Genomic DNA, 27298 nt, shown 5'->3' on the forward strand with positions numbered 1-27298 from the left:
CGCTTGGAGAGGTTATTATCAAAAACGTACACACCTTCTACCCTCAGGATGCAGGTTGGGAGGTCTAGAACACGAAATGAACGACAATTTGGGAATTATCAAGGGGAAGGGACACATCTAATATCGCGATTCGGCCTCCCTGAATTACGGGAAAAAGTGACTATGTTTGCGGGAAAGCTGTCGTTATCTGCAGGTCCAAAATTCAAGTCGTTTTATGTAAATAATTGTTAAGTGTGCAAGTTTACTTTTTTTTTTTTTTTTTTTTTTTTTTTTTTTTTTTTTTTTTTGTTCTTAATGTACTCCACTTCTTTTTTGTTCATAGTGGGTAATAAATAAATTATTATTATTATTATACCCCGTTCTTGTGCATTAGATTTGAAAAACAATAATAATTTACAATTTTGAACTCTGGAATACATACCTCTGAGACTTCCATTTCAGTCAAAAGTCTTTCCTAGCCATCAAGGTCGTATCCAGGATTTTTGTTCGGGGGAGAGGGTGGTTAAAAAAAAAAAATTGAAGAATACGTCAAAAATTTGTTTATACACATTTTTGTTACGTTTTTACAAGTCGGACAAAGTTTTCAGGGGGGGGGGGGGTCAAACCGCGTAGCCCCACCCATCCTGGATACGGTCTTGCAAGCCATTACATAATTAACAGCTGTAATTGTCAAACAAGCAAAACACAAATGCGCATAAGAAGCAAATACATACAACTCGAAACACATTTTCGTTCAAGTACGAAGTATTAGAAAACCATAATATTGTATCGATTTCTCCTTTCATTGCATTTAAGTTTTCCACTCCGTTCTTGATATTTCTTTTCCACGCTATTTTTTTATGGGCGGAGTCACTAAATTAGGTCGAGGTTCAAAGGCCAAGGGACCACAAAGGCCCTCTCAAAAAAAAAAAAAAAAAAAAAAAAAAAAAAAAAAAAAAAAAAAAACTAGAGATGGGAGGACTAATGAGTTTCAAAATTTAGTTTCACCATCTTTGCTCTTCTTTTTTTGCAACCATTTTCGAATAATAAATGTCAATAAAAACATTTTTACTTGAACTTCACCCTCATACTATCAGATCAAACTAATAGAATTTGTTTAGATGGGGCACGAGAGACTTTCCCACAACCCATGTGTAAAAAGCGTGAATTTCAATACTTTACGTCTGTGACACTTCTGTGTAAGCGAATCACATTGTTTCTTAAAATGTTATTTCTGGTAAGAGAAATAACCCCACCTTTCAAAAACCTGATCGGTTTTCCTGTGTTAAACTTTAAGCCAGTATAAGCAACTAAAAAATTATGAGCCACAAGAATTTTCACGAGTAACCCCTCTGTTTCCCTACGGGTTTCTTGCATGGTATCGAGGGAACTTAATTCTAAGAAAATAAAAATATACGACTTATAATTAAACGTTACCAGTATTTATTAAACTTGTATTCATCATTATATAATTCACAGCTCAGAGTATCAAAAGAAAAAAAAACTCAAACATATATAAGAAGCAAATACATAAAAAAGGCCACTTTCTTGTATGGAAGTCTTCTAAACAAAATATTTTCACCGGAAATGGGATTAAGGCTATAAAATAGTAATATTAACTGAATTATTAAACTGAACTATTAACTGAAATATGGCATGATTAATAATAACTGAAACCTTCCAAAAACAACATAAAATGTAAGGAAGCGTATCAAAAATACAACAGAGAAGTGAAAATATTTAATAAAACACTAGTTTAGCTTTTTTTTTTTTCAATGTGAGATATCCCTCCCCGGAAAAAGAACCCCAATAGAACCAAGAGCAAGGGCTCTCAATTAATTAATTTGGGGTATTCTTCACAGATGAATTTTAGTAGAAAAAGTGTGTAGGTTAAACCATATTAAACCAAAACCTTGCAAAAATTTTACATAAGTATGACTGGAGATAAAAAGTCATAATTAGGCCAAAAACTAGGCCATAATAGGCCAAAAACATAATTATGCCATAATCAGGCCACAAAAACATAATTAGGCCAAAAACTAGGCCGTAATAGGCCAAAAACATAATTAGGCCAAAACAGGCCTTCTAGACTGTACCTCCTTAAAATAAAATAGCCAGAACTTCTAAAATGAAGATTCCACCGGAAATAGTTTACTTCTATAAATTATAATAACTATAAAATGTACACTAGTATGGCATTTTTAATGATAATTAAAACCTTGCAAAAAAATTAAATAAAAAGGCTTACAAATTTTTTTCAGTGTATTATATGCCTCCACACAAAAAGAGCCCAAATAGACCCCAAAGGGCCCTAAATGGATTGGCGCATTCTTCCCACATATATTTTAGTGGAAAACCTGGGCATGTTCAACCATATTACAACCAAAATCTTGCTAAATATCTAAATGAATATGATTGGAGGCAAAAATTAGGCCAAAAACAGACCTTCTTGACTGGACTTTCTAAAAAAATAGGCCTTCTAAAAAAAGAAGTTTACACCGGAAATAGCTTTAAGTTTATAAAGGATAACAACACAAAACTTAAAAAAAAAAATATATTTAGACTGAAAACAAGTATGGCATTAATTACGATATTTTGGACCCTCCAAAAAAGACAAAGGCAGTGAAAAAAAAGAGAAAAAACATTACAGAGACAGCGTATAATAAGTCTAATTCAGTTTTTTTTTCAATCTGCTTTAGTGAAAGTTATATTTAGAAAAGTACATATTTGTGGGTTAGTTAAGTTAAACAAAAAAGATGATTATATGCATACAAGTGCTGAAAAATAAGTTTTTGCTCATGATACTTGAAATCTTCCCAAAAAGAAGAAAAAACTCAAACAAAGTGCACAAAACATACACGAAAACAGTAGAAAGAGAAAATAAAAAAAGAAGAAAATGTAAATAATAAACAATTTTATTTATTTTTGACAAATCCTTAGCGGGCAATAAAAAAAAAGCCAATATACTACCCAAAGGTTTTATTTGTGTAAGCTGATTTTTAAGAAGCTAGCAAGCCTTCCTAAAAAGAAAAAAAAAAAAGATGAAAAATAAACCAGAAGAAGTGTAAAACCATAACGAATCTAATTTAGTTTTGCCTTTTTTTTATATAAATTTGCTTTTACATAGAAAATTTATTATTTTAGAAGTACGTATTTGGCTAATCAAGCTAAGAAGGCAATATATACACCAGCCAAAGATATTATTTACGTATACACTGTTTATCGACTGGTTTGTGGTATTTGAAACTTTAACAACTAGGATACAAACTTTCAGAAGTGTAACAAAAATATAACAAAAGGAAAAAAAAAAAGTACTTATAATCTATCAAATTTGTTTTTTTTAATTTTTTACGAATTTTATTCTCTCCAAAAATAGCCAAAAACGTAGATTTTGAGTACCAAGGACAGTGAAAATAAATTTGTTTGAATTGTTTACGTGGAAACACGTAACAATATATATATATTTTAAAAATTAAGAAGAATCAGGAGTTTACATTTAATGAAAAAGACATAAATATGTAGTTATTCCGTTTTGACAGTGGCGGGCGCTAAATTTAGAAATTAAGTGGTTGAAAAATCAGCAGAAAATAAGCGACACCACCAAGCACAACCAACGCCAGCGCAAACGCCAGCCAGCCACACCACCGCCAAGCCACCAAGCGCAAACGCCAGCCAGCGCCTAAAGAAGGTATCTCTTTCCTTTGAAGGTGTAATCGTCTTTAGGAATCAGCAGATTGTTAATATTTGAATTTTTACGGACAAAAAGTATTCTCAAATTTAGCTAAATAGTTCTGCTTATTCTTTCGTTCAACGTGGCAACACTGATGATACAATGATACTGCCCTAAAAACGTCAGAACTTTGAAAGAACGAAAAGATATATCTTTGAAAATCATGGTTGGGGTGTCTTAATTTTAATGTCCTTGGTACTTCAAGAAACTCTTACTTTTAGTAACAAGTATTTGTTACTGAAGTCGCCTATGGCATTTGAAGTTTTTTGTTTCATAATACAGTTTAAATTAAAGATATTAATGTATTTAGCTAATTAATCAAATAAACTTCAATTATCAATTTCAAGATATGACAGGATATATAGTCGACAGGTAAAAGGGAAAATCCTTGACTCAAAAAGAGTACGTTTTTAGGCTCACATTAAACACAGAGGTCCGTTTCACCTTGCCCCCCCTTCCCCCTTTTAAGTGGAATTGTAACTAGGGAATTCGTTCGTTCAAAGAGTATGCAAGTAGCGTATGTCTCAAAATCCTGTCACAATTTTCTCCCTTGTTCCACGCCTTGTTAAATTACATATTTAGCGTTCATAAAACCAAATAAATTCAATTGGCTTCTATAACACAAGAAAGCGAAGTCCCTTAGAGTCAGAGGGGTATCAAAATCTTTCTGAGTATGGATTCTGTAATTAAGACAAATAGAAGAGATCAATTAACCAAAGATAAAGATAAAAAGAATACGAAACAGGCAAGAGAACTGAGAATATAAAAGTGGATAAAGAAAAGACAGAAACTCGAACTACTTTTGTTGATTGTTGAAATATAATTGGTTTTTAAGTATCGCAGGCTAAATATAAAAACTACGGAAAATACCTCCTTAAATCTTATTGGCCGTCAACTGCTACACGCAATAACAACAATTAGCAATACATATACTACAACCCCATCTATTTAGTCTAATACTAAACAACCTGCATCAAGGATAACAAATGAATAGATTTACTAATATTAAGTTAGCTGTCTAGATTCAAACAAAGTATATATATTATCTTACGATTCCTAGATGAAAGTAATAATACATGGGGTGATCCATGAGCGTACGAAAGGGGGGGGGGGGCGGAGGGGGCCAACTGTCCCCCGCTCCCTAGAACTTCAAGTTTACACTAGACATGGCTGAAAAAGAATATGGTTGAAAAAGCAGATGGTCGAAAAAGCTGGAAATAAACAGCTGGAATGACAGAATAAAAGTCAAACAAGAAGCAATTATCCATAATGTCTTGGAAAGATTTATCTATAATCCGAGAAGATTGATTAATGCTGAAGCCTAATGATGATTTATGAATTTTGGTGATTATTTATTAATAAAGATTTCATAGGTATGATAGAACTTAATGGCAATATAATGTTTTGTGAACTGCCACTATAACTTCAGCCCCCGCCCTTCATCACAGAAGCGGCTGCCCCCCCCCCTAGAGAGGAAGCTATGTACGCCAATCGGGTAATCTTAATGCGTTTCCTAAATTTTTCGTATGGTTCCCGAAGTTTTAAGGATTAGGAGTACCTCGAAACAGATTATAGTAATCCTATAATAACACAAATAACCCCTGGTTATTCAATTCTTATTAAGTCCTTGCCAGGTGATACTAGTTTCAGGTATAAAGAAGATGGCGTTGTGGCAATTGCGGAGAAAATCTTTGTTGTTCCTTCTTCTGCAAGTAATCCGTGGTCAAGCACATTATTTTGGCTTTTCTAAGACGATGGTGAAAAAGTCAATTTCCAAAAACCAAATTTTGATTTATCCTCATCTCCCAAAAAGTATATAGACTAAGATATTGATCATCTTCTGTATCTTCTTGTTATTTGGCAGGTTTTTTTTTTAATTGAACTTTCGCCAAGCTACTTAATTTTATTATTTTTTTTTTCGTCTATATAAATTTTGAAAATGTTTTTTTGAATTACGAAAAAAAGTTTCACAAGCACATTTTAAATTATAAAAAAAAATCGTAATTTTTTTTTCAATTTTGTAATGATTTTCAATTCGGATCTCAAATATAATAGCCAATCACACATTCCTCCAGCATTGTCTGATTCGTCGGTCATAGGTAAGTTCAAAACACTAGAAAATTTGATATCGGCTAAATTTAATTTTCTAAATCTAAATAAAAATTTTACGAAATTAACTTTAGCTGAATCTCCACTCACATTTGAAATAATCCCAGAGATGATATTAGAAACAAAAGGATATTAAATAGTTTTTTTTTTTTTAAATGAAAGTAATAAGTTCATCATGTCCCAAGAATGGAAAGGGCTTGCGTTTGACATCAAAATAATAAACATACTACACAGGCTACACCCACGTTTTTTCGCTTAATTTTCAATAATTCAAATAAAAAGCACGGAGAAATTAAAAAAATGGTATTTCGGGGTTGGGGGCCCTGGCTTTAATGTCCCCTACTGGGTATGTCCCTGATACTACATACTAAAAATCCGGACTAGTTACAAGCCTACTACAAAAGTATCATATCTCAGTACTCTCTCTAAACTATTAGACACCCTCGGAGTTACCCTCGTTCCTTTGCATAAGAGCCAGACATGGAGGCCACACATAAGCAGGAATCTGATCATCATAAGCAGGAATCAGTCAAACTGACTCAGGCTCATAGCCCAATGAATTTATGTATTTTATGTCAGAACGAAACGAATTTTTATTTTTATGTAGGCTCTTAGTTTCTATCAAACTTCCATTTTTCTTAATATTAATTTATATTTCATATTAATGAAATAGAATAAAATAGGATGAATATATAATAGTTTAGAAACAAATTTGGGCTATATATTTGCACATTAGGGGGTGGGTGGGGGGGGGGGGGTAAAGCATAGCATATATTAAATCTTAAAATAATCGTATCTCAGTAATCTCGCTGTTTTTCTTGGTAGTAAGTAAACTTCGCATTTGCTTCGCAAGTCGTGGGCCTTTGGACTGAAAGCGGAAGAAGTTAGAGAAGTTAACACATTTTGGTTTACTTCAAAAAAATAGTTTTTGTAAAAAAAATTAAACACACAAATAAAATACTAATTACTGATGGTAATTTCAGACAAACTGTAAAAACATCTGAATTTTAACCTTTTTTTTATTTTTAAGTTTTTTTTTATTGTTTAGTAGAAATAATACCAGTAGACAAGTCTTCGATCGTATTTTTACATTCAAAGAAATGGTTCCTTCTTTAAAAAAACTACATATATATATAAAAAGACGAAGTATGTTGTAAATCATCCAACGACATTAGAAAACATATTAAAATTGCAAAATGAACATTTTAAAGAAATACATATTTTCCAATACCTTTATAAGATATAGGGAAAGATACATTCCTATATTTTTATTACAACTTTTATACCGTTTTACCGATGTGTCTGAATTTGTCATCCATCAAGTGTTTTTAAAAACTCCATCACCTCAAAATTAATTATAGAAATATATAAGACTGACAAATTAAACGGACAAAAAAAATCCTATTTGAGGAACAATAACCAAAGTAGAATGACGAATTAGCATTATTCCAATACGGTTTTAGCGCCATAACAGTCTCAAACGCCTAAATTATTCTTCGTAAAAAAAGAATTTTCGGGAAAAAAATTATATGTGACAAAAAGTTTGATAGTTACAACTCATTACCAAATTTCAACCTTAATATGTACTTTTAAACATGAACTTCAAAAGATTTTTAAAAATTTTACTTTTTTTGAAAAAAATTAAGGCGTTTGGCACGAGGGTGACACACATACTGAATTGGAATACCACTAATTGAATCCTTGGACGACCTCAAATGGATTGCAAGGTAGAGTTTAAAACGCTTTGAGAAGCTGCAGCAAGTTTTCTGTGGCAATGCGCTCCAGCACGGTGGTCGTGCTCGTGGCCATGACTGTGGCCGTGTCCAGCTAAAAGAGAAAAATTGCTTAAAATACCAAAAAGATCAAAATAATAATAAAAGAAAATTGCCCCCTGGATTCATACCTGAAGACTGCCATTTCCAAAGATTTTTCTTTTGATTGTGGTTATGAGGTCATGAAAATGTTTATGAGGTTTTAGGGCAGTGCCACATTTTGGTCAGTGAAAACAAATAAACAAAACTAATTACTTAAATTTTGAAAACATTTTCCGTCAGTACAAATTTAAATATTATGACTAAAATAAAATTTAATAATAGTACCTAACAATGCATTGATTCTCAATGACAGCAACCAAAGACAAATTAAAGATTTAACCCATTTATAACATTTAAATATTAATTAATAAATTTAAACATTTAAGTTTAATTTCTCAAGATTGGCAGTTTCTTTTCTCAAGATTGATTCATTGAACCCCTCACAACTAGAAATCTGATTTGCGTCTTTGACCCTCTTTAAATCGTTCTGATCCCCCCCCTTCCCAAATAACTATTTTTCAATAGTTACAAAGTTGTAACTATTTTGTCCATTTTCGCCTTACTCAAACGCATAAAAAAACACGAAACATGAAAAAAACATGGTATTTAACTTAAATAAATATACTAAAAAGTGTATTTTTCAAATTTGGCCGGGAGATTTCGTTGTTGTTTTTCTACTGAAAATAACAAAAGATAAATTTTTCAAAATCTAGGGTGGGTAGTTGTGTTCAACTTCAAACATTTTGTAAAACAACCAAGTTCTACAGAATGTCAAAAGTTAAGAAAAATAAAGCTCAAAAGAAATGGAACTATTCAATATTTATCAAATTTGCTTTACTGTTTTCAGTAGGTACATTGCGGGGGGGGGGGGGGTAAGTATAATTTTTTTTTATATTTAGTATAATAAATATACTAAAAAGTGTATTTTTCAAATCTGGCCGGGAGATTTCGTTGTTCTTTTTCTACTGAAAATAACAAAAGATAAATTTTTCAAAATCTAGGGTGGGTAGTTGTGTTCAACTTCAAACACTTTGTAAAACAACCAAGTTCTACAGAATGTCAAAAGTTAAGAAAAATAAAGCTCAAAAGAAATGGAACTATTCAATATTTATCAAATTTGCTTTACTGTTTTCAGTAGGTACATTGAGGGGGGGGGGGGTAAATATAATTTTTTTTTAATTTTTCTAGTGGAAATGCTAAAAAAGGCGATTTCAAAATCTGTGGGCGGCAATGAGATCTGGAAGGGCAATGGCCCTTCTGGATGGTTGGGGATGAACAACTATCAGTTTATCTTATACAGAACACTTTTTTTTACAAGTGTGAACTATGCAAAATGAAAAAAATTGCAGCCAGAGGAATAAAGATTTGTTGACAAATGTCAAAAAAAAAAAAAAAAAAAAAAAAAAAAAAAAAAAAAAAAAAAAAAGATAACCAACTGTTTTGGAAAGTATTAAGGTCGAAACAGCCTGGATACCCAAACGTCCCTTATCAGCAAGGAAATATGGAAAAAAAATTTATATATTACACATCTAAAAAAGGATTACCTTCAAAGACACCTAAAAATTCCGTCACTGAACTTAAATAATTATTGTTCAACTTTTTAGCTTAATTTATATTTTACCTCAATAATTACAAAATAATAATACATTTTAATTATAAATAATAATACAAAAATCAATTAACGATTTACTTATAATAAATTAATAATAAAAATGAACTACTGATAATAATCAATATAATCAATATAATCAATAATAATCAATATAAAATAAGTACGTGTGAAAAATGAACTTACAAATAGATTCCAATCCCAGCATTGCCATAAATCCAATCATCATAAGAGCAAGTTGAAGAAGTCCTGATATATCCTTTGAACGTTCACGCTCAAGTATTTCAAAAAATGTTACATATAAAAGTGTCCCGGCGCAAAGACCCTGAAGCACAAGAATCAAAATTTCAAGTCCCGGGTCTTCGGATTCTGTACCTAGGGAAGATATGCCCATACCAATCCCAATACCAACAGAAGTGATCACAGATAAGATACTGATATATACCACGTGAACCTAAAAATAAAAAATGGAATAGTCTTTCCTTAAATGCAGACAGAAGGAAAGAGCTCTCACAATATCATCATGGATAAGATTCTTATGATCAAAGACAAGATCTTGATGTGATCTAAGTGATACTGATAAGATACTAATAAGCTACTAGGACCATTCTTTTGCAATAGGATCTTATCATCTAAGATCTCACATCTTTGTGCAAATATTTCCGTTCTTTTAACTCATCTTTGTTCTAAGATCTTACAGCTCACTGTATATTTCTGCCATTAGAACAATGCAGAGAACTTCGATGATACACTCATCATTGTTCTTAGACCACTGATCAGAGCAGAAAGATGAGACGTTTGCAAAAGGACGCTATAAGATGCAAGATCTTAGTGCTAAAATTCCACTTTTAAGCGTTCTTTGTCAAAAGATGTAAGATCTTAGCACAAAGATGAGTAAAAGAACGGCCCTAATGATAAGATACTATGATCAACTGATGTGATACTGACAGGATACTAAGTGATCACAGACAAGGCACTGAGAGCCTTAAAAGTGAAAAAGTGAAAAAAAATATGTTAGAGCCGAGTTCTTCAACTCTAGTTACACCGTCATAGTTGTATAGTGATATTGGTGATATCACTATAGTGATATAGTGATATGAGTGATAGTGATATTACTTTGGTTTTGTTTTTTATTTTTTCTCTTTCTAGTGTTCCGTCATTTTCTTTTTGTATGAAGACAGGTTTTCAATAAATAATAACAATAATAATAATAATATTAATAATAATAGTTTTTATTTAAATGCAAACAGAAGGAAAGGGTTTTCACGATATCATCCCAAAACAGATGCTGATATGACAGATAAGATAATGATGTGATCTAAGTTCTACTGATAAGATACTAAGTGACCACAGACAAGATACTGATGTATATCACATGAAACTAAAAAGGGATAGTTTTAGCTTAAATACAAACAGAAGGAAAGGATTCTCACAATACCATCACAGATAAGATACTTATGATCAGAGACAAGACCTTGACGTGATCTAAGTGATAACGATACAATGCTAAGTGATCACAGATAAAATAATATTATCAACTTATGTTACATTGATAAGATACTAACTAATAAAAGATAAAATACTGAGGTATACCACTTGAACCTCAAAAGTAAAAAGGATAGTTTTTTTTTTATTGGTATTACGTATACTGGGATAGTTCTTCCCCTGCTTACACACCTGCAAATAGAAGAACGGAGTTTCCATAATATTATTCTAAAAGACCCCAAAATAATTTTGACAAGAACCATAAAGACCTTCAAAATCAGAACATTCGAGACTAACTTCCTTAAAGGCACAAAACAAGGCCGTACTCAAGGGGGGTTATGGGGGATTGAACCCCCCCCCCGAAATTTTTGTCTGGCTCGTGAAAACGTAAAAAATTGGATATAAACAAATTTTTTATGCGTTTTTTGAGTTTTTTTTGTAGCCCTTTGAGTAACCCCCTCCCCCCCACCGACTAACATAGCATAAGCAACTGCAACAGCCTTCAAGTCAATGAAGAGAAATAACAAATTCTCAGGTTCAACCCGCGAAAATGTGACTTCTTCTGTTTTACGCCACTGTAACCCTCCTAGATTTTGGTTATCAAATATGGGGCCCGTATGTTCACAATTTTAGTACCTGGGGACTTCAGAACGACGAAACCGGTTTTTAAAGTGACGTCACCACTGTGGCGTCATGATGTTCATAATGTTTAGTACCTGAGCGCTTTAGAACGACGAAATCAAATTCCTGTAAAGATTTAAATTTTTGTGCTCTTTCCTTTCTATAGTTAATAGTTTAATTTTTGGTTAACTTTTAATCTGTTTCAAGGTCATTTGATACCTTACAAACCATTTTGCAAGTCAACGCGTCGACTGACTGTCTCAAAGACAAATATCACACTAGCAAATTTTCCCAGAACCACAGGGAATTCCCAAAGCAATTTTGATTAAAAAACGATAGGAGAACTTAAATGTGTCAACAGTTCAAAAAGCCAACGAGAGGGTGATTTCAAAATAAAGAAAAGGCGTAAGAGTTTACCAATTATTCAGCAAAGCGCTGTCTATTCAATGTACCTACAGCATAAATAATATGTCCCTGTGTTGGCAAGATTTTCAATTAAAGTGGGTAGAGCCACTGGGAACTCCCAAGCTGTCGAATTGAATTTGCCTTTACATTGGAGCAATTTTTAACGCTTTCCAAGTAAGCATGCTAGAATATTTTTAGGGACTGGCTTTTCCTGAACTTTAAAAGAAAATTCTGCTCCGTTTAACCGAAAAAATAAAATTCAAACTTTGTAATGACGTAATTTACATTAAAATTGAATATATCCGGGCAAGCGTTGTAAGTTACCTAATTTGCCCATTATTTACACAAAAAGTTTTTTATGGGGAAAGGGTGGAACGTTCGATCATGGGTGGATGCAAAAAGACTAAGGGGCTTGAGGTGAAACTTCCGTGAATGTATTAAGGTGAAACTTCAGTGATTGTATCTCCGGCACGAAACGGGAGAAGTTAAGTGCTTTTTCTAAGATTTCCGGGAAAGTAAGACTTTTAGTTTTGTGACGCTAATTTGGATCTCTTATCCAAGCTCTACAAGTTAGGGCAAGACTGTTCAATCAATTGTAAATATTTTGGGCACGCAAACTAAAAAAAGTCTATGGGACGAGATAGGGTGATTTTTAAGATATCCCATGCTGTTAATAGTACGTTTGTACGGTAATTTAGTGTTATTTTAGTACGGTAAATTTAGTGAATGTATAGTGGACTCTGAGTTTAGCTAACAATATGAGTCTTATCATTTTAATCTATAGCATTAATTATAATTGACATATTTAGATAGGTATCTATTTTCAAAATTTAACTATCCAAGAACCAGAATAATTGGTAAGACCCAACAATATTAAGAAAATAAACACCCAATATTAATCTTAACCTAAGACAATAAGGTAGAGTTAACGATTTGGTGGAAAAGTATAAGCAAAAAAACAATAAATAAGTTACTAGTGACCAAAAGCATATTAGCACTAAACTCAACGAGAAATATATTTTTTAGTTTCAGTTCTTATTAATAATTATTTTTATCAATAATTACATTATTTATTAATTAATTTTTCATTACTTAGTTATTTACTATTTAATATCTATTTATTATTTACTAATTATTTTAAAACAATTATGTTATTTTTATGTTGTTTTATTATTATATTAATTTGATTGTAAAGTTTATATTTTTATATTAGGAGCCTACTTTTAAGATTGCTTTGCTTCACATTAATAGTTCTTCATCTAGATTTTGTTCTTAAAAATATGACAAAAACTCGCAAAACAAATTAGGCCGAATCTAACTGTTTTCTCTTCTCTGTTGAAAAAATAAAAAGCATTCATAACAGCACAAAGCCGCCTGAGGCTAACTCAGCAGCGGAAAGTTGCGGCACTTTCGTGCAGCTTGGGACTTGCAAGCGATTGTATACCTAATACTATAAAATGTTATATGTAAAAGATAACACAAAATCCACAGAATAATATGGTAGACATTTCACAATAAATAATATTTATACAATAATGTGAAATTATTGCTTTGTCAATGAGCGTTAGGTAAATTAGTGTCAGGTAAAATAACAAAATTCATCCAGGCTTCTTCGGTTTTCTAAATAACAGATTAATTCCCTCCGTGGGCCAGAAACTCAAGGATGGATCAGAGCAGGCAACCCTGAAGAAGCAGTAACTTCATTAAATGAAAAGCGTAATGGAAAAGATAGTGGACCATCCTGCTAGTTGTATTAACTACTGTGCTTCTTTTTCAGTTAGGCTAATTCCTGCGTTGCGCTGGCTTGGGATTAGTATTTACTCCTCTGTATCCAGGGCCAGATTTAAAATTTGACACTTCTAGGCCCAAATGTTCTTGCCGTTCCGTTTTTGCGAGATTTTCGGGTAAATCCCCGAAAATTCGAGGATAGTGGAATCACTAAACAGAACGCAACTGATGTGCTAAAAGTATTAAAAGAGAGAGGTGATACGAAACTGTCAGCTGCCATTCTTGGGAGACATCTGACAGTTCATGAGTGGCCACGGAATTCCTGTGTTGTTTTAAAGTCACTTATCTGTGAATAGGCAGTGCAGCGGCGGAGTGCACCCGGCACTTTGACGATAAGCACACCAGTCCAGTTAAAAAGAAAAAAAAATCACAGAAATATAATTTAGTTCACCCCCTAGCGTTGCGCGCCCCTAGACCCAGGGCTAGTGGGCCTATTGGTAAATCCAGGCATATCTATATCAGCTATCCGTTCTAGTGCACTTTTCGACATTAAGAATAAACTTAACAAGGCCGTACCCAGGATTTTTTTTTTCGGAGGGGGTTTTATTTTTAAAAAAATGGGGGGGGGGTTTACACAAAAACAAACTAAAAAAACGCATTGAAAGTTTGTTTATGTCCATTGTTGTTACGTTTTTACGAGTCAGATAAAAATTTCGGGTGGGGTGGGGGTCAACCCCCCCCCCACACCCCCTGGATATGGCCTTGAAACTTAAAGCAGGTTATGCTAAAATTGTCCCAAATCGTTGACGACATTCTCGTAAGGCGTTGGCTAGATTTCACTCAACACAATGTGACAATTTTTTTCTATGGGGTTTGCGCCCAACTTTTAATACCAGTGATATGCAGGACATTAGAGCATTGTATTTCCCTTGATGCAAATACCTTTTATATCTGCCTCGTTGGTATAGGAACCGAAAGATAATTCGAATACTTACTGCTACTTATCTGTTGACATCTTATAATAAGTTGGATGTCAAGCTAAAAGAATAGGCTTACCTGTGGTCAGGTTTTTTTTTAGCCTCTCCTGAGAATTTGCATTTCTCTTTTTTATTTAATAATGCTAGAGGAATGTTTCTTTTGTATACATTTTCTTTTCTCTTTTGTTACTCCACTTTATTACTATGTTAGCGGGTCAAAAATAAACTATTACTATAGTTGAGAGATTGCCTATAATGTAAATATAAACTTTCTATTATTTAAGCGCAGTTTACATTATTTGTTATATTATGAAGTCATTTGGTTTTCTTGTCTCTTTTCGTTTATCCCTTGTTTTTCATTGTGTACGCTTACTAAATAACAGTTTTAGGAGATATTGAGGTTTCTCCTCAGTTGAGGTTGTTATGTTATGAAGTGAGGTTCGTATCTCTTTTCCTTTATCCTTTGTTTTCTATTGTGTGAAAACTTCGAATTTTCAGGTTTCAACAACTAAACCCATCCGTATTTCAGTTCTTTTTTCCTTCGATTTGAGAAAAATTGTGTCCATGCAAGATTTTAATCAACCCCTTAGCCTCTTTAGCAGTCATCTTGTTTTTTAGGGGGCAAACATGTAGTTTTATGACAGGAAACATTGGAAAAGATTTTACAAAAAGGAAAATGAAATGTAAGAAAAGGATGTAATAACAAATATCTTACAAGCACACGAATTCTCGTTGTTGCCAGTTCAAGTCCGACGCACAAAACAATCACGAATTTGTGCGTTGCTACGGCTGCAAACAACTGCCAAACATCTTTAGCAGAGTGAGCTTGCAGCCCAATTGCCAACCCTTCAAAGACTTCATGTAAACTCAAAGCCACAATGACAAGCAGACCTCGAATCGCTGCACCAAAGCTACTGTCATCATGGAGATGGATACCATGATGATGATGACGATGACCACCTGTGGAAAAAAATGGGTGCCAATTGGTGCCTTCTTGAATTTGGTGCCAATTGCAGCAAAGCTGCAGTAAGGCATATATAGCGTCAAGATCAACCGAGCGACAGAGAGAGAATAAAAGAAAGAGGGAGAAGGAGAGAGAAAGAGAGAGAGAAGGGGAAAGAGACTGGAAGAGAGGGAGAGACAAGAGGAGAGGAAGATATAGGGGGGGGAAGAAACCTACAAATTTCCTACAGCTCTTTCTCTTTTCAGTAAAAAACAAAGCTCCAATGCAAAAAGGTCAACAGCTTGAGCTGCCACTTAGCGTCATTTTTTTTAATGGAAAACAGGTGAATACCCAAAAGTGCGAGGAGGGGGAGGAGGGAATTGGGAATTTTTGAACTGTAATTTATATAATAATGCAAATATACGTAATAAATGCAACAGCGTTATAGTTATTACCAATGATTCTCAAGCTTTAGGCTTCTGCTGCTAAAAAAATAGCGTTCTTCAGAGCATGTACCCTAAATTTGGCCATTCTCCAACGCTTTTCAAAAAAATCTTTCTAGAGAGTTATTGAGAACCCTGTTCTTTCTTATAAATGCAGATATGCTAGCAAATAATTCCGCAACTAACGGACTATTTATTTAAGCGTGCACAAGAAAGTGAAACAAAGCCTAAGGTGGAAGCAAGAAAGGGTAATGTACCGAATGGGGTAGGATACCATGGTCCAGTAATTTCTCTGGTCTCAGCACCAGCTTCCCATGCCCCTTGAAAGAAAAAAAAGAACAAAAGTGAGGATAGCTCATCTGTAAGATAAAGAATTTCTAAAAAAGGAAGTCAGCCCTCCAAATATCGTTCCAACCTCCTTCTTCAACATTACCTAACACCCCTCAACAGCATTGCCTCAAAGCAAAGCAACTTCACAATAAAGTTGATAGAAAATTTAGTTGGAAATAGAAACTGCCGTTTGCCTAACTAGTTTCTTATTTGTTATTTACGAATAGTTTTATAGCCCAACTTATTACTTTATTACTAAAGGCAACAACTACAGGCTATTAGTCTCAGAAATCATGATTCCTTCCGTATCAAACTGCTACAGCTACTACTACTACTACTACTACTACTACTACTACTATTATTATTATTACTATTACTACCGAAAACTCATTACAAACGCTGAAGCCAAAACACCTCACGTCAATATGGCTGCGCACGGTTTTCCTGTGTGTAAACATGTTCAAAGTGTTCAAAGCTTAAATTTTTCCCCCCTCCCATGAATTCTAATTTCCAATTTCCAATTCTAATTTCTATGTATTATACTAGTCCAAATGGCGAAAAAGAATAGCCAAATTAGCTCGGCAGATTTATTTTTCTCCAAATTGAGCTAGTTTTAATTTATTTTACCAATTTTTATTTATTCTGACTAAAATGTGCCTACAGAAAATATGCCTACAAAAATTAAATATTAAAAAATATTAATAAATAAAATATTTTAGAAATATTAAATATTTCATTAAACAAATATTTGAAATTCAATAACTAAACCTCCTAGATAAATATTTAAAAACAAATTTACCAATTGTGATAACGAACTTGCCATAAACAGGATTTAACTTAGTGGATATGCCCAGATTCAAATTCAAATGTCTCTGCTGATATTGTTAGCTACTTAGAACCCCTCAAGGCAACTACTTTCCTTTTTACAATGAGGTTTCTAATTGAAAAGCAGTGGAATTTTTTTTTCATTTGTATTTGAGGGGAGAAAAAAAATTTGCCCCTTGAGAGAAGAACAATTCCCTTTCTTTGAATCACTTTTCCCTATCCATGTATTTTTTCAAGTTTCATTCAAGAAAATTTCTAGCGTTTAGCTTGCACGCTTGCACAATTTTAGTTTAATTTAGTAAAAAGCAAACATTCTTTTCTTCATCAAAGGGAAAGACTGCTTTCATTTTATGAAAGACTAAGGAAAGACTACTTTCATATTAAAAGATTAACGCCCGAGTAGACTATGAACACTAACTGTTAAATACATTTCAATATCCAAAAACTCTATACATTATCAAAAAAATTTTATGTTACGAAATTTTTATTATTTAATAAAAAACAGGCGTGTTGAAGCATCTTTATAGCACATCAGAGGTATTACTTGCCAGGGTAGGGCTATTAAGTCCCACCCCCAAAAATTTTTCGAGTTTCTAAAACATACAACTCTCAATGTTTTATCGAGCTCTAAATTTTGAAAGTGCTTTTGTTTTTTGGAAATTTTTAATTTTTTCGATCTTAAACATTCATAAAACTAGTGACGATCTTTACAGCATTTTGAAAGCGTGTTTTAATGTCGTATTTCAATGCCGTTTCATAAAAACGATTATATCGTTTATAGGAACAATTGCAAAATCGTTCACTGAAAGCGACTTAGTATCTTTGAATGTAATTAATTTTACTTTCAAATTGTTAATTATCATTTCTGATCAATATCTTCTGGAATGCATCTTTGACTGAATAGCACGTTCCAGAAAAAATATCTTCTTAATCAGCGTTTGTAGGAAGAAGGCACAAATTTTATAACATAAAATGAAATATTTCAGAGAAATTCCAGAAACTAAAGAAGATTATAGATATTTAAAATGTGTCAGACCAAATTGCCTTAAAACTGATTGGATTTTTCTTTTTCGTAAGATTTTCGTCCTTTGTAGAAATTTCCATTCAATATAAAAATTCTCTTTAGCAAATTTTTTGGTTTTAAATTAAATTTAAAAAAAAAACTTCAATATTTTCGGCTTCTTCTTGAATGTCACCGTCAGTATTAATTACGGTTGAAAAGCTGCATTGAACTACGTTTGTGCAGCGCACCATCTAATAGGACTACCCAATTGCTGATTTCATCTAGAAGTGCACCATCTAGTAGGATATCCACCTAGTAGATGTCTAAGATAAGTAGATGACTAAGTCTTTCCTGCATCAAAATAGCCACAAACCATCATTCATAGTTGCTGACACCAGAATTTTAGGGAAGAAAAAAACATAACAAATTTCTGTCTGTAAATTTTCAAGGAATTTAATCATTTTCTGCTTCTTCTCGAAGATCCCCCGTCAATGTCAAATATGTTCGAGCTGAGCTGAGCTGGATTTACCCAAGCGCGCCATCTTAAATCTTTATTTGCTAGATGTCAGTAATCTGTCACAGCCTTTCCACAATTCTCGAATGTCTCTGAAACTTACGTTAATCTAAAGATGAGGCATGATTCAATGTGGTCTAAAACTTAAAAATGACATTAATAAATTACTTTCAATAACACTCAGTTTAATTAAAATCTTATATCAGTTGAAATTTTTCAGGCATTTCCTAGCTGAATTTCACAACGGTTTATGCTTCTTATTGAAAACGACGAGCTAATCGAGAATTCGTGGAAAGGTTTTCTCGTTTCCTTTCTTCTATTCCTTACTTGAAATAGTGAGAACAATATAAGACAAAATAGTGTGAACGATATAGAAAGATAAAACTTAAACTGATTTAATTTCATAAACCATATATGAAATTAAAACCATCGAGATATCTATTGGCGATCGTGGGCATACTTCAATATAAATGCTCAATTTGTGTGAGTCAAAAGCTAATTTATATTCTCTTTGATATTTCTTGGGAAAACAATGTCCCTGGTTGCACTTGCCCCCTCCCCTGGAAATTTTCAAAAATGCTGAGGAAGTAGCCTACGCGTTGCATTAAATTCGTTGCACAATTTTGCCTCTGAAATCTACTTCAGAAAATTCCATGAATTTTCTTGAGTCTAAAAATTTTGATTCGATGTCATGGGGGCTAAGAAGGGCTTTGAAGGGAGATGGTTGCCCTCTAATTACTTTAAGACATTTACTAAGGCACTAGAAATTTTAATTTCCCGTCAAATGAGCTACTCTTCCATACAAGATGAACAGGGGGAAAAACATGGGGAAACGCACCGTTCTTTATAATAACTCAACTAATTACAATTTGGTCAAGGGCGCCTCCATAATCGAAAAATAAAGGAAATCTTGATTCCAGAAGGGTAATCTACACAGAGTGTTTTACATTTAGACCCAAACGGTGAGGGTGAACAAGATCTATCATAATGTTAAAGTGTTTGTTCATGGAATGGATCTTATCCCATTGAACAGACGATCCGCTCTAGTGAACAATGGAAATTCCAACCAACCGTTAACCCCTCTTAAAATTAGAAAAACAAATTGATTTATTTAATTTTGCATTTTCAAGAAATTAGGTTCATGCCGGCTTTCAGATTCCCTAAGGGTACCGTATGTAGAAAGTGTGTTTTCCAGAGAGGTTGTTTTTCTAAGCTCGATAAAATTACGTTTCTTATAATTTTTTTATCAAGGGCCAACAAGAATCAATTACATAACAGATTAATCTATGATATAGACCGAATCTTAATTAATCAATTAATTAATGGATTGATAGAAAGTTAATTGATTAATCGAAGATTAATCTAGGTTATCACCTGACTAAAGGTTTCAACCAATAAAAAACTTTCTAATTTTACAATCGATGCTTATTCAACTTGAAGAACTAATTACGCTAATTACGGAAAAACTAATTATGAATAATAATTCTTAGGAGAAGGGGGGAGGGAATCACTGGAAAGTGCGTTTGGGCCTACATTATTCAGTTTTTCAAGAGGCTCCTTCATTTAAAATACGAGTTGAGGAGTCCCCCGCCCCCTTCGGGATTCCCCCGCCCCATGTGTGCAGATATAATAAGTGTGGTTACTTATATTGGTTAAAAAAAAACTGATTGACTAAATTATTCTTGTCACAAGTTTTCAACTAAAGTTCCAAAATGGAACCAACCCTTCCTAGAATATTTTGTAAAAACACATTATGATATCATGATATCATTATGATATCATATAAAATCATGCTATCTGAGTTAAAAAAGGGACCTTTCCCAAAACTGGGGTTTATCTGCCCCTATTAAAAAATGCAGTTTCTCTATCTAAAATGTCCTCCTATTTGGACCAAGAGGAATTTTGTTTTATCTCTTTTGGGCACGAGAAAATTCTTACAATTTATATAATTGTATTTAATGGATTGAGATGTAGTTATAACTGCTGTAAGTTATTTGCTAAGTCATTTAGACACACAACAATACAACATTTATTATTTTCAAGTTTCTGAAGTGTACAACAACTAGAGCCAGGCTCACATAGCATATTTTATAGTAAAATAAAATAGTGTTCCAGCTGGACAAATTGGAAATCGTGGCGCATATCCCGGACTTGATATGTACTAAATACTACCGGTTTCAGATCAGGGTTGCCAGCTACTAGTGATTTATTACCATTCTGACATTTTTTTGGTCATCTATCTACACTTTTTCCTATGTACATTTATGTATTGATAAGCCTCTATTTGATGAGCCACATGAATTCTTCTGTTTCTCTTCATTTGGAGAAACTTTCCCATATCAAAGTGAAAACTAATTATACCAAAACAGTTGAAATTTCATCCTAAAAGCAATTTGTGTCCAAACAAAAAGTCGTCTCAATTTTAAATCTGAAAGACATTTGGGAAAGCAGAGGGTCTGGAATGATTTCAAAAGATTTATTCACAAACGTATTGATTCATGTAGCTCTATTTCAGGGAATTCAAAGATTCCTTATGTTTCTCTTCATCGGGAGGAACTTTTCAACATCAAGGTGACAAATAATTGCAACCAACAATTGAAAGTTCCCATAAAGCTATTCAGTGGTAAATCCAGAGGGAGCCCCCCCCCCCCCAGCTTGATTGTAGTTTTCACTTACATTCATAAGCGAAAACTACAAGCCTACAAAAACTCTAGCCTACGAATCCGCTTAAATAGTTTTCAAAACTAGTTTTAATAGGTCAGTAAAAATCTTCCAGGCATACATTTTTACCCAAAAAAGCTAGACAAATTCCGATAACCCCTCCCCCTCAAAATTCTGGATCGCGCACTGAGCTCTATTTCATGGAATTCAAAGATTCCTTATGTTTCTCTTCATCGGGAGGAACTTTTCAACATCAAGGTGACAAATAATTGCAACCAACAATTGAAAGTTCCCATAAAGCTATTCAGTGGTAAATAAAAAGGGGAGCCCCCCCCCACCAGCTTGAGTGTAGTTTTCACTTACACAAATAAGCGAAAGCTACAAGCCTACGAAAACTCTAGCCTACGAATCCGCTTAAATAGTTTTCAAAACTAGTTTTAAGAGGTCAGTAAAAATCTCCCTGGCATACATTTTTACCCAAAAAAGCTAAACAAATTCCGATACCCCCTCCCCCTCGAAATTCTGGATCGCGCACTGAGTATATTCATGGCTAGAGGAAAGTCTTTCAAATTCCTTCCATTACTATTTTCGGTAGTGAAAAACCTGTATTTAAACATTTCTAAATGGCATAATAGTCTGTTTAATTTAAGAAGTTCTAGTGAAGACTAAATCTATTTATGTTTATATTTATACTCTATTTATTCTATTTATGTTTATACTATTTATACTATATATTTACTATATATATATTTACTATATATGTTTATACTATATATGTTTATACTATTTATACTATATATTTATACTATTTATGTTTATACTCTATGCAACATTTTATATACACCGTTTAAATCTTCCTGCTATATTTTAAACCTATTTCTTTAAATTGCTGATTTAACAAATCGACCTAGTTGATGATCAAAAGAAAGGAAAGGGAACTTCTTAAAAACCGATTTAACCATTATATTTTAACATGTATGCTAATAACTTGCTACTTGGCTTTGGTTACTGAAGTAAGTTCATGTTCACCTTATTTTTAAAGATCTTTTCTGCGCTTAAAAAGACATCAGAGTTAGATTAACAACGAGTGATTGCAGTAAAGGTAAGTCCTGACAGAAGACAGTAAATTTGTGAAGCAAAAACGACTAAACGGCATTGATAGTTGAAATTCAGCTGATATGTTTGATTCAAAGCCAAATTAAAAACGAACTTTTTACTCCTTTAAACCATTTGTTTTGGCTTTAGAAACTAATTTTTAGCTCCAATTTGGTCGAAGGATAAATCGACTTTTCCCCCAATTGCATCAATTAATTCTTCGGACTGCGTATATTCCGGATGCAAAAGCAAAATTCTACTCCAGTCACAACCTAGCCTAAGATTGAAGGGGGCAAGCGGTCAAAAGAACCCACCTGAAAAAGTTGAAAAATGTGGCCTAAAAGCTCTTCTTTTTATTGAAGAAAAGATCCAAATCATAAATAACTGAAATATTAGGAAATAAAACTGATAACAACATTAAAACAAATCAAATATAATAAACGGTATAATAAACATATAATAAACGGCCATAGTAGACGAATAACTACAAAGCATGGAAAAAACCGTATTAAATCCCATTCGTTTGGTAGCAGTAATTTAGAAGGATCTTTGTGACTTTTCATCATTGCCTCAACCCCTACCCCCTTACCTCAACCCCTTAACTGAATCAAGTGGCCAAGTCTAATTTTAGAGTGAGCAAAGATGTACAGTGTTGTTTTTCAAAATGAACACAAAATATTCTTTCCCAGCTGGCAGAAATAGTTGTACAAATAATACTTTTGGTCCAAATTTTCTTATGTCATTCGACCCTTATTTCATCCAATTGTCTAAAAGTCATCCAAGCTTTAAAATTCCAGGTCATCCAGGGTCACCCAAGAAAACTTCAAGGAATGACCTAGAAAGTTCATCCCAAGAAATCTTCAAGTATGTGTTATATAGTTTAGTAATTAATTGAACTGAACTGAATGACCTTGAAACTTCATCCAGGGAACTTTCTTGATACATTGGGGAAATAGACACGAAAGCCTTTGAAGACATCTACTCACGATTGAGATGCTTCGTGTAAGCAATTCTAGATTTCAAAATTGTCATTTTAACGGGAGTGGTTCATTTAAAATTTGATCAAAATTTGTTGACAATGTAAATATTAAATTTGGAAATTCGAATATGATTGCAGATTTTGGTTTTAATAGAGATTCGTGGAAAGTAGCAAAGGGAATATAAACTGGCTTTTGACTTGCACAAACTGAGCATAAAATTTGAAATCTGCATACGATCGTCAATAGATTTCAACTTGGTTTTAATTTCATAAATGATTTAGGAAATTGAATCAAATTAAATTTTATTTAGTGTTTTTTATTTTATTTAATTTTTTAACTTTCTTTAATTTAAATTTTTTAACATTTTAATTTAAATTTTTTTTAACTTAAGTTTTTTAATTTTTAATAATGTTTACTTAAAATTTTATTTCATTTAATGTTTCAATTTCACAAATAAAACTTAATTTCACGAATCATGTGCTAAATACACCAAACTGGGATTAATAATAGCAGCCACGTGAATACGAACAAGGCCCAGATTCGTCGAAATCAAAAGGCATGATAAAACGTCTGAGATAACGATTCACGAAAATGAAGGAAAAACGAAATCCGCAGCTAGAAGACATGCAACTATAAACATCACAATGAATCCAAAATGAAAATAACGGACGACGAAATCTGTGGTTAGAAGAGAAATAACGGTGGGAATCACAACCAGCCTTAGAAGAAAACAAATCCTATAAAATGGATGATTCTTTGATGAATTAACAGGAAGGACAAATTGAATTCATGCCTGAATTTCTTAGTTCAACTGAAATTTCAGATTTGACACCTCATGACTTAAGACAAAAGATTAATCCGATGATTGTACGTGATTAGATAATCAAATATATATAAGCCTGCAGCGTGCCGAGTCCCACGGCCCGGGTAAAGCCCAGACTCCCAGTACTATATCCATATATATATATATATATATATATATATATATATATATATATATATATATATATATATATATATATATATTTCTCGAAACCGGCACAATGATTTTTTTTCTAAAAATTTGCATACTGCCATTTTCTTGTGTGAATAAATTATCTAGATAGGCCACAACTCTTAGAAAATTCGTTTTCCTCTCCCGACTTCCTTAATATTTTTCACAAATCCTCACTTTAGTAAAATAATGATTTTACTTGAAGTAGTCCGCTGAAGACTAAATCTAATTCTATTTATAATATTCTATGCAATATTTAATATGTATCATTTAAATTTTATTGCCGTATTTTGAATCTTTATGGCTTTAAATTGAGGTTCAAATAGCAAAACTTTTTACTGTTTGAATAAATCAACCTAGTTGATGATCAGAATAAAGAAAAGAGGACTTAAAAAAAATAATCATTTGGATTTCTTCATGTATGCTAGTAACTTGCTACATGGCTATAATTACTGAAGTAAGTTCATGTTTATACTTCGTTTTTAAATCTTTTCCGCGCTTAAAGAGACATCAAAGTAAGATTAACAACGAGTGATTGAAGTAAAGGTAAGTTGTGACAAAACAGAGTAAATTTCTCAAGCAAAAATGGCTAAGCTGCATTTTTATTTTTTCATAAATCGTACTAATATTTTTCATAAATCGTCTGTTGACTGAAATGAGAAACCCCTGGAGGTTGAAAGGCTTGAGCATAAGCAGGAGGGGTTTCAAAGCGCAATTTGTTTGTTGACATATTGATTCCAAACTTTTAGATAAAGACATTCGCGCTCGATAGCTATGAAGTGAGTCTCATATTCTAAACTACTTCGTTTTAAGTGCTATACATTGCGTAGAGCGAGCTTCGCTCGGTGATTATTTTTAGTTTAATTTGATTTTTCATAATAAGTAATAGTTTGTTTTCTTGTGTAAAAACCGATCTAGATAGGTCACAGCTTTGGAAAAATTCGTTTATGGCCTAGAATAATTTTTGGGAATTCTTTTTTCATATGACTGACGTCACAAATACTCTGACATCCAACACTCTAAGGGTTTTACCTTCTACAGAAAACAAAATAAGACAAAATTGAAGCTGTTTCGCAAAAGGGATTAAGTCTTTCTTCTCACCTCCATCTCCTGGTATTTATTTCGAATATGAGAGGATGCGCGCCTCTTAAACCCCCACTCTTTACACTTTAAGCATGACTTTTCGTCCCAAGAGCTTCAAAAACAAAAGACTATTATCAAGAAATAACCATTATGCCTGCTTCTTTTCGAGGCAACAGTTGTAGGTTGGTGACTATGAACTGAGTGAAGCTCAGTCCCCTGGTACTTATTCCGATATGAGGGGATGCCCACATCCTCAAACCCCGCTATTTACTTTTAAGTTTGACTTTTTGTCCCTAACGCTTCAAAAAAAAAGGACTATTATCAAAGAGATAACCATTGTTTGGTCGTTTTTCAAGAGAACACCTGTAGTTTGGTGACTGTGATCTGAATTTGACTCACTGTGATCGGAATGTCTGCTATCACTATCCACGATTAACTGTCTTTCTAAACTTACCCTAATGAATCCATCTATCCCTCTAATAGCATAAAAAACAGGGTTGCCATTTCGGACAAACGAAACTTGCATTTTTTCTTTCAAAAAAAAAAAAAAAAAAAAAAAATCAGACAAAACTAAAAGCCAAAATGCTATCTTCAAAAAAAGTCCCTAACTTTTTTATTCTTGTTTCCAGAGCACACTTATGACTTACTCACAGGCTTGTGAATGTGATCTGAGTTTGAATCAATGTGATCAGAATGTCTACTATCATTATTCATAAACAGCTCTTTCTATGCTTACGCTTAGGAGTCCATCCCTCCCCCTAATACTACCAAATACAAGGTTGACATCCCGTACAAAAGGAGCTTGCATTTTTTTTTTTTTTTTAGCAAGAAAGTGCAGTCAGATAAAAGTCAAAGACAAGAGGCTATCTTCAAAGAATATCCCTAACTTTTTTGTTCTTATTTCAAGAGCACACTTGTGACTTACTCATAGGCTGGTGACTGTGATCTGAGTGTGAATCACTATGATCGGAGTGTCCGCTATCACGTCTTCCATTTTCAACAATAGCTCCATTCATCTTCTTTAAGCTGCTGGGGTAGTCTTCTGGCAAGACTTTTTCTTTCAATTGGTCATGAGATATTGTTGATATCTTTACGGATTTTTCTTCGCAATAATCAGAACAAGCCGGATCCAACTGATCACAATTTTTCTGTGGAAAAAGGAATAAATTAAGAAAATAAATATCATTCATAAATCTGTCAATAAACGATGCATAAGAAAATAGAAATCATTTAATTTCCTATTTGTATTGATTTTTAGCTATTTTAAGTTCAAATTTTCATGTTCTAGGATTTCATATACGGAGTGATTACGAAGCGCAAAAGGATCGACAAGGCCATACACAAACCCTGAAGTTTGTATCTTGGAATGTACAGGGTATAAAAAATAAGTTCAGTTCTGTGGAAAGTGATTTTTCAAATTTTGAATTTGTAGCATTAATAAAAAAACCTGGTATTGCCCTAGGAAAAGTCCAAAAGTAAGAGGTTTTAATGTGGTAAGTGTCTCGCGAGAGTTAGCTTTGAACAATCGTTATTTTGGAGGCCTTACAGTGTTGATAAAACATGAGTCTTTCAAAAATTATACAAATCTGAAAAGTAAATCAGAAAATATTATTTGGATTAGATTAGAATGTTTGGATGGACTGTGTGTTGTAATAGGATCGATTTATATTCCGCCTCAAAATAGCTCGTACCAAAATGAAGATACGTGAAATTTGTTGGCAAAAGAATTAGATGAAAAAAGAGCTAATTTTGAAAATGATAGATTGATATTAATGGATGATTTTAATGCTTATACTAGTGATGAAGTTGAATTAAAAGATGTGTTAATTCCAGGTATTCCGTCAGCAGTCCCAGCCGTCTACAGGATTCCCAGAGCTAGCAGGGATGAAAAAAGAAGAATAAATCAATGGAGTAGAAGGTTGCTTACACTATGCGCAGAAGCGGGTTTGATGATTGGAAATGGAAGACTT

General features: G+C 33.1%; 1 protein-coding gene across 1 annotated transcript in view; it reads right to left on the reverse strand.

Annotated features, from left to right (window-relative positions):
* Positions 1-240: 240 nt before the first annotated feature.
* LOC148948300 (zinc transporter ZIP1-like) overlaps positions 241-27298 on the reverse strand; it is a 160875-nt gene continuing 133817 nt past the window's right edge. The window contains exons 4-7 of the mRNA XM_089094280.1: positions 26254-26476; positions 15173-15417; positions 9428-9695; positions 241-7645 (exon numbers count right to left, since the gene is read on the reverse strand). Coding sequence (XP_088950406.1) covers positions 7530-7645; positions 9428-9695; positions 15173-15417; positions 26254-26476 — 852 coding nt within the window. The 3' untranslated portion in view covers positions 241-7529. The remainder of the gene's footprint in view (positions 7646-9427; positions 9696-15172; positions 15418-26253; positions 26477-27298) is intronic.

Source organism: Artemia sp. Qi Xiang Cuo, chromosome 9, assembly GCF_049724085.1.
Source record: "Artemia sp. Qi Xiang Cuo chromosome 9, ASM4972408v1, whole genome shotgun sequence".
NCBI lineage: Eukaryota > Metazoa > Arthropoda > Branchiopoda > Anostraca > Artemiidae > Artemia > Artemia sp. Qi Xiang Cuo.